We start from the raw sequence: 8,799 nt of genomic DNA on the forward strand, positions 1-8,799 counted from the left end.
CTAGGCTGGGGGCACCCAGGGTCCTGGGACTTTGAGTGCCAGGTGGGAAATGCCCCTTCTCCTGCTGCTTCATGGCAAGATGCCCAATTCTTCTTCCTGACCCAGCACGCTCAGCCCTCTCTAGGTTACTAAGAGCCTCAGGGGATTCCTATCAGGGCCTGACTCCAGACTTGCAGACCCTTTGGGGCCACTCCTTCACCAGGCACCTCCTGAAGGAACTGGGCCCTGGCTGTCCTTTAGCTGACACAATGTGAAGCTCTGGTCCAAAAGGGAGAAATTAGAGCGCATATGTGTTGGGCTTAGTATGTATATTTTCACAACAGCATCATATACATGGTATGTCACTTAGCTTTTACTTCATGAGAAACAAACAAAAAAACACAGCCATTTATTTAAATCACAATTCTGTGGATCTGCAAAGTGATTTTTTTGCGGATCTCGGTATCGTGGTCAACTGATGAGCAATGGTCCCACGTCCGTCTCGTTGCTGTTCAGCTGTCAGCTGGAGTGATGAGGGTAACTGACCCACAGGTCTCATCCCCCAACAGGCTGGCGCGGCCTGTTCACATAGAGGTGATTACAACATTCCCCCAGTAGAAAGGGTAGGAGCCTTAAGGCCTCTGAAGGCTTAGGACATGCACTTTATTGGTTCCGTCACATTCGAGTGCTCAAAACAAGTCACAGGGCTAGCCCAGATTCAAGGAGTGGGGAAATAGACTCCATGTCTTAACGAGACAAGCTGCACGATACTGAGGCCATTTTTGCCACCTGTTACACATGGTCTCCTTGTGCCCGCCCCCCTTAAGGAATGTGCAACTCACGACAATCTTAGTTCACTGAATGAACTCTGGGGAAAACAAAGACAAAACAATAAAAGCAACACAAACAAAACCTCCCTAAAGACAAAAACCAGTAGTCTTTTTAGTCAGTATTCACCAGCACATAATCATTCCCCAAGGTATTTCTTTTTTATTCATGATAGAGTTGTTTATTTGGGAGAAAGCAAACAAACCAGCAACAGTTAGTGAAGAGCTTGGCCTATGGAGCAGTCATGCTAGGTCATCAGGCAGTGCATGTGTGCTCATGTACGTGTGTGTGTGTGTGTGTGTGTGTGTGTGTGAAGTGTCTAAATACGTTCAACAGATGATGAGTGATGTTTTGAGCTGGAAGGAAATAGAGATGCTTTTCCTTTTTTTAAAAAATTTCCTTCAAGAGCAAATATCAATTTATAATTTTTTAATTTTTTTTTACTTTTGAAAAAAATACCCTACCCGCTTGTAGTTCTGGAATCCCTTCTCAACAATGTTCTCTCACTTTATTTAAATTTTCTAGGTTGTGATGATGGCCTGGCTGCTTTAGAAAGAGGAGCTCTGCGATCAGAATTGAACCGTATCAAAAACTGTAAGCCTTTTCTCACATTTCAGGCAGCTTACAGTTTAGGAAGGTGGAAGATAGCAAATATTTATTAAATACATATAATTTTCTAGTGCCTGTATAGGTGTTCGTCATATTCTGATCTCATGAACTCCTTCCGACCTTTTTGTAGAAATGGAGGCAAAGAGATATCGCATAACTTGCTTAAACGCACAGAGGTAGTAAGTGGCAGAGGTAGTTTTTAAATAGAAGTTGGTCTGTCTCCAGATTCCGATCCTGCACTCTCTACTATCAGCGTGAGCATGTGTCACTGAAAATGGGACCTATGCCTCTTTCTCTTTGCTATGCTGGTGTTGAGACCTGACTGTGAGGCCTAACCGGTTCCTTCTGTGCCCTCCTGGCCTGAGGCATATATTCTCAGACATTTTGTTTATTCTCAAGTTAAAACTGGGGTAAAATTCAGAATTACCATTTACACATGTTTTAGAACTCTTATCTAAAAGGACAAAGGCATTTGTTCCAGTCAGTCTTTCAGATTAGATTTGCCAGATTTAACAAATAAAAGAACAGGACACCTAGTTAAATTTGAATTTCAGGTAAACAATAACTAATTTTTTCCTGTGTAAGCATGTCCTCAAAGTTGCATGGGAAATACTTATAATAAATAAATATATATATATAGATATAGATATAGATATAGTTTGCCTGAAATTCAAATTTAACTGGGCATACTGTATTCCACCAGAAAAATACCTTCGGCTGGACTTAAAGACCAGCCAGTGTCACCCACATTTTTCCTATTTTAGGGTTGACCTTCTCTCTGGGCAAACAAGTTGGAAAGAAGTTCTTCTTGACCAATGGTGAAAAGATGACCTTTGACAAAGTGAAAGCTGTGTGCACCCAGTTCCAGGCCTCTGTGGCCACCCCCAGGGATGCTGAAGAGAACAAGGCCATCCTGCATTTAACTAAAGGAGAGGCCTACCTGGGCATCACAGATGAGGGGAAGGAAGGCCATTTTGTGGATCTGACAGGAATGGGACTGACCTACCAAAACTGGAATGACAATGAGCCCAACGATGCTGGCTCTGGGGAAGATTGTGTGGCGATGCTGGAGGACGGCAAATGGAATGATGTCGATTGCTTAACAACTTCCCTTTGGGCAGTGTGCGAGTTCCCCGTCTGAAGGAGCCCTTCCCTCAGGCCCTCCTGCCCCTTAGAGTCATCTCAGGGCCACAGTCTGCTTTGGAAGATAAATCTATACCAATTTTTCCCATAACCAGTACTGATTTGCCCCTTTGTGGGGAATAAGAGAAAATGAGAAGAATGGACTGAAGAATGGGAAGTGGAAGTGAGAAGTGAGAAGAAACAGACAGGGGTACAGTGAGAGTTTCTGATTCAGACCCAGTCACTAATGATAATCACTAACAACAACAAAATCACAACAGTAATAGTGAGTAGTAGCATCAGTAGAAGTACTGATAATATGTATTTCAATGTTTACTATGAATGAGGCCCTATATTATGCAACATATTATTTACATTATTTACATAATCTATGTAATATTAATATAATTTACATAATATTGTTTTTAATTAGACTATGCACTTTTGTTTGAGTCGTGTTAACTTGCTGAGGTATACAAATAAAATTTATTTTTCCACTTGCTATAAACACCTGTGTCCTGTTGAGCTCTCCTTTCTCTTTGAGAGGACTCCACTAATGGCATCCCCCAGCCTAATGCCATAGCTTTTTGGCCAGTCTCAGGTACTCGGAGGATCTATTTTGTTGCTTTCTTTCTGAACTACAGTTTATTTTCTTTTTAATGAGATACTAAACTATGTAAAGAACATAAATCTCAAGTTAACTAATAAACTAATTCTACTAACCACCTTCTAGATCAATATACAGGACCTTTCTAGCATCCTAGATGCCCCTTCAAAACCTCTCCTAGTTGATATTCACAAGGTAAATACTACGCTGACCTCTATTACTATACATTAATTTTATCTATTTATGAACTTTACATAGATGGAACCATACATGCATACATACATACATACTGTTTTGTTTTGCTAATTCAAAATTAAGTCTGTGAAATTCATTCATGTTGTTACAATATAGCAAAAGATTTTTCATTTTCATTGTCACATAGGGTTCCACTGTATGACTATACCTCAGTTTATCCATTCTATTGTTAATAGACCATTGGATTGCTTCCAGTTTTTGACCATTAAGAAAAAAACTCATGACAATTTCTGTACTTGTCTTTTGGTAGACATATGCCCTAATTTCTCTTGGTTATCTACCCAGGAGTAGAGTTGGTGGTTCATGAGGAAAGTATGTGTTTAGCTTTAGTAGATGCTGCCAGATCAAATGAATTTACACTCCCACTAGCAGTGTGTGTCAGTTCTAGTTGCTCTACCTACTTGTAAAGAGTTGATATCTTTAGTCTTTTTAATTTTGGCCATTCCTGTGGGTGTAAAGTGTTATCTCATGATGGCTTTACTTTCTGTTTCCATGACATGTAACAACGTTGAACACTTTTTCATAGGCTTATTGGCTACTTGGAAATCTTTTGTGAAGTAGCTATACAAGTCTTTTGTATTTTGTTTAAATTAAGTAGCCAGTATCTTTCTTACTGATTCGTGAGAGTTATTTTAATATTTTGAATATAAATCCTTTTTGTTTATATGTATCACAAATATTTTTCAAGTTTGTGACCTGTTCCCACTATTGACTTTCGATGAACAAAGTTCTTAATTTTATCAAAGTCCAATCCAATGTATCAATATTTTCATTGTTAGTACTTTTAATGTCCTTTTTAAGAAATCTTTGCCTAGTCCAAACTATTAAAGACACTCTCATATTTTTTAGTAGCTTTGTTGCTAAACTTTCTATTTATGTCTTTTAGTATCTACTATACAGAACTCTTGTTGGAAAGATAATTCTCCCACACACATTGAATTAGAGTAGTACCTTTTTATAAATTAGGTAACTGTGTGTGAGTCTATTTCTGGGCTTTCTATACTATTCTGATGGTTTAGTTGTTGATGCTTGTGCCAATATTACACTATCTCAATTACTGTACTTTATAATAGGAACAGATATGTGGCAGTGTGTGCCTTCCAGGTTTGTTCTTCTTCAAGATTTCCTTGGCTTTTCTGAATTATTTACATTTCCATATAAATTTTAGAACCAACTTTTCAATTTACACAAAACTTGATAGGTTTCTAGTGGGACTGTGTGGATCCTAATGATCAGTTTAGGCAGAATTGACAACTAACTATCAAGTCTCCAACCAATGATCATAATATAATTCTCCTTTAACTAGGATTTCCTTAACTTCTTTAATGTTTGAAGTCTTTAATTTAGAGCTCTTGCATATCTTGTTTCGGTGGTTTTAAAAATAAGGTGATTTTAGTAATTTTTATTTTGTTTGTAATTATTTTTACAGAAAAACAATTAATTTTTGTATGTCATATTATTGCCCGTAACCTCAATATGTTCGTTTCTTAATTGTAATAATTTGTAAGTTCTGGATACTCTATATACACAGTAATATAACCTAAAACTGTGGAGCTGCAGTGGCTCAGTGGTTGAGCATCGACCTATGAACCAGGAGATCATGATTTGATTCCCGGTCAGGGCACATTCAGGCTCTAATCCCAGTGGGGGGCTTGCCGGAGGCAGCCAATCAAGGACTCTCTCTCATCATTGATGTTTCTATCTCTCTCTCCCACTCCCTTCCTCTGTCTGAAATCAATCAATTAAATAAATAAATAAATAAATAAACAAACAAACAAATAAATGTAAAATAAAATAAAATTGTGGAGTTACTTCTTCTTTCCCAATTACTATATCTTTTTTTCTTGTTTTATTGAACTTGTTAGCAACCTTAATGCAGTATTCAACAGAAGTAGTAATAATGACCACCCTGGCCCGGGTCATTAAGATGACTTTGTTTTATTTAAGTTATTAAGACTCAGTCTTCATCCTGCTAAAAATTTCAAACTTATATTTAACTCAACTCTCTTCTCTGCCTACCGTCCCTTTGTGCTGAAGAAGCTTGCAGGTGAGGGTGGAGTCCTACTTTCTATCACCTCACCCTTGCTTCCTTGAATACAGTTTTTAGGAGTTGGACTGAGAGGAGGAATGATAATTTTTAAAACGATTAGTTGCTTGGTTTTCAGTGCTTTACTCTGATATGATTAAAATATGACTCCAAGTAATTTTATGGCCTCCTGTAACCTACTCTGTTCTATCCAGAAGCAAAAATCCCATTATACACTTCATTCCTTAATTCAATCTCTTACATTTTTTTATTAAGAATGAAAATGTAGCCCGGCTGGGCGTGGCTCAGCGGTTGAGCGTTGACCTGGGATCCAGGTGATCGGGGTTCGATTCCCGGTCAGGGCACATGCCCGGGTTGCGGGCTTGATCAATGACTCTCTCATCATTGATGTTTCTCTCTCTCTCTCCCTCTCCTTTCCTCTCTCTGAAATCAATAAAGATATATTAAAAAGAAAAAAAAATTTCCTTTAAAAAAAAAAAAAGAAGAATGAAAATGTAGAGGATTCCAGTGACTATCCCCTTTGGCTGCTTGACTCTTTCTTCACCATGTTTACAGGAAAGATAGCACTTGATTTATATAAAAAACAATACATTCAGATTTCTGGTTTCTACTTCGACATTAAAGGCTTGGAAGTCATACTTGTATCCTCACAATCACAACAAAAAAAGCCAAACAAACTGAAAATTAATGACTTTTCTTAGATCCTTTAGAGAACTGAGTTCATTAGGCTGTCTCAAGATGAAATCCCTGTCCCTTTGTAGTAATTAAAGACTGAAGGATATAATTTAATTCTTCCTGATGCTCAATGGTCCCACTTTTCATTTCCTGACTCTGCTCAGGCTGAGCTAGAAGACTATCACTTCTTCAGAGGGAGCTCAGGCCACTTGCCCTTGAAGTGAACTTAGCCCCTCCAAATCAGGGCTCGTTACATCCCAGACTTCCTTGTGCTCCACTCTCCCATGCTTCAGAGGCTGAAATGACACACAGGAAGGTTACCAATGTAAGAAAATTCCATTGCAACTATAGCACATTCCGGCAGAAGTGATGGCCCTACTCTCTGCTACCTGCCAAGGTCTTGGTGACAACATGAGAGCAACAACTGTAGGCTGAAACAAGATTAAAAAAAATAGAAAAGACCCCTCAAGCCTATCTTCACCATGATCCCACCCCACCAGAGCCAGTGCTTATGCCACACTCTGTTCATTTAAATATATTTGGGGCAAATTCCACACTTTGTGGTTATTTTTATGAGTTCCTATAATCATGGAGAAAAATCAACTTCTTCAAATACCACCTTTCTCTCAGTGAGTGGCTTTGAGATGATCTAACATTTTTGAAAAATTAACACTTCAGCTCGTGAGACCTCAGGTTTCATGTTACCCAATCGCCCCCATATGATCCTTCACCTATATTTAAAATCTCCTAATCTCAACTTTCTCTTTCCAGTGCAAATTATGGCAAGGGTTCTTCCCATGAGCAGTCTCCATGCCCTCTAATGGGTAGGACATCCCACACATAATGTAAGGTGACCCTCCCAGTAGGGTTTATGGTCTCACCCTCAGATACAATGTCTTGCCTTCTCTTCACTGAACTACTCAGCCACTGGGGCTTCCTCTCCTTCTGTAGTTCTCTAAGCCCAGAGGGGCTCCCACCTTGGGGAGGCTCCCTCTACTCCACCCTGGTGTCTACAGGAGAGACTCCTGAAGCTTGTGCCTCCAGAGCCCCTGGGGAGGGCCAGAAAGCTTTAGGCTGTGGGTGTCTCCCCCAAATGTGCTCTCTGGCAGCTTTAAATTATCAAAGCCTCAGATAATTTGCACACTTTGGCATCAAAAACTCTCTTTTCTATCACATTGTTTTCTGTTTGTTTGTTTTTCCCCCTCTCCCTTTCTCTACTGTCTCCTCTCCTTTCAAAGTTTTATTACATAAGACCTACAAAGAATCCTGGTTTACAATAGATTGATATTCTTTGTGACTTGGGGTTAGGCAAAATTTTCTTAGAGAGATCAGAGAAGTCAGTAGTCATTAAATGAGAAAATGATAAATTAGGTTTCATCAAAATGGAAGATTAATTTAGTTTCTTAAACATTAAGAAAACATATAGCTACACCATGCCTTGGAGAAAATATCTGCAAACATTTATCTGTCAAAACATATCCAGGATACAGAAACAGCTCTTACAACTCCGTAATAAAAAGACAAAAATGGGCAGGGGTGCTCAGGGACCAAAGGATAAGAAATGAAACCCAGGGCAAGGCATTCTTGTTGTGTCTTTGGTCAGGAATTCACACTCATTGATGTTGTGGATTGACTTGTGTCCCCCAAAAGGATATGTTCAAGTGAAAACCCCTGGAATCTGTGAATGTGACCTTAATTGGAAACAGAATTTTTGCAAATTTATTGAAGATGATATATTGAATTAGGGTGGGAGCTAGCCTACTAAGTGGTATACTTATAAGAATAAGGAAATTTGAACATAGAGAAGTGAGATATACAGAGAAAATGTCATGTGACCATGGGGGCAGAGAATGAAGTGATACATCAACAAGCTAAAGAATGCCAAGGATTGTCAGCAACCACTAGAAGCTAGAAGAGAGGCATGAAAGAGATTCTGCCGATTAAAACTTCCTGCATAAAATTAATAAGCTTCTTTCTGCTTCTGAACCAGCATATTAGAAGGAATATTTTAGAGTGAAATCACCAATGTTCCAGTCCCAGCAGAGACGGGGCACAATTTTCAGTACAGAGAGCTGAAGCTCAGGTACTGATGATATGGGCATTAGGGCATCCTGCCTTCTAGGTGGTAAGCACTCTGACACTGTCAGCACGCAAGCAGAGACAGGAGCCTCTTATATATGACTGAAATAGAGCAGTGGATGTTTAAACTGTTAAAAGAAAAAAACTGAGCCCAGCCAGGTGTGGCTCAGCGGTTGAGCATCGACCTAGGAGCCAAGAGATAGCTGTTCGATTTCTGGTCAGGGCACATACTCAGATTGTGGGCTCGATCCCTAGCTGAGAGCGTGCAGGAGGCAGCCGATCAATGACTCTCTCATCACTGATGTTTCTCTCTCTCTCTCCTTTCCTCTCTCTGAAATCAATAAAGATATATTTAAAAAGAAAAGAAAAGAAAAAACTGAGACACATTCCAATTTATGGAGTTTCTTTGAGCAAACATTGAAAGCAGTTAGGGATACTCTGCTGACAGAAGCTAGGGGAAAGGTTTTCATGCAAAGCAAAGATTGCATTAGCTATAGTTTAAGCAGTTGCCTTATCTGGGAAAGCCCAGTTGGCTGTTTGTCATTGATTATTCTTAGGTTTCGTTTTCCAGAATCAAGGGCAGTGACTGGGGCTTAGG

At 39.3% G+C, this 8,799-nt stretch overlaps 1 protein-coding gene across 1 annotated transcript in view; it reads left to right on the forward strand.

Moving 5' to 3' along the window:
• Positions 1 to 3,018, forward strand: part of MBL2 (mannose binding lectin 2) — an 80,432-nt gene extending 77,414 nt beyond the window's left edge. Inside the window, exons 4-5 of the mRNA XM_081158164.1 lie at positions 1,333 to 1,401; positions 2,181 to 3,018. Of these exons, the coding sequence (XP_081014290.1) occupies positions 1,333 to 1,401; positions 2,181 to 2,557 (446 nt within the window). The 3' untranslated portion in view covers positions 2,558 to 3,018. The remainder of the gene's footprint in view (positions 1 to 1,332; positions 1,402 to 2,180) is intronic.
• Positions 3,019 to 8,799: the final 5,781 nt, after the last annotated feature.

This window comes from Miniopterus schreibersii (genome assembly GCF_964146895.1).
Source record: "Miniopterus schreibersii genome assembly, chromosome: 14".
Lineage (NCBI taxonomy): Eukaryota > Metazoa > Chordata > Mammalia > Chiroptera > Miniopteridae > Miniopterus > Miniopterus schreibersii.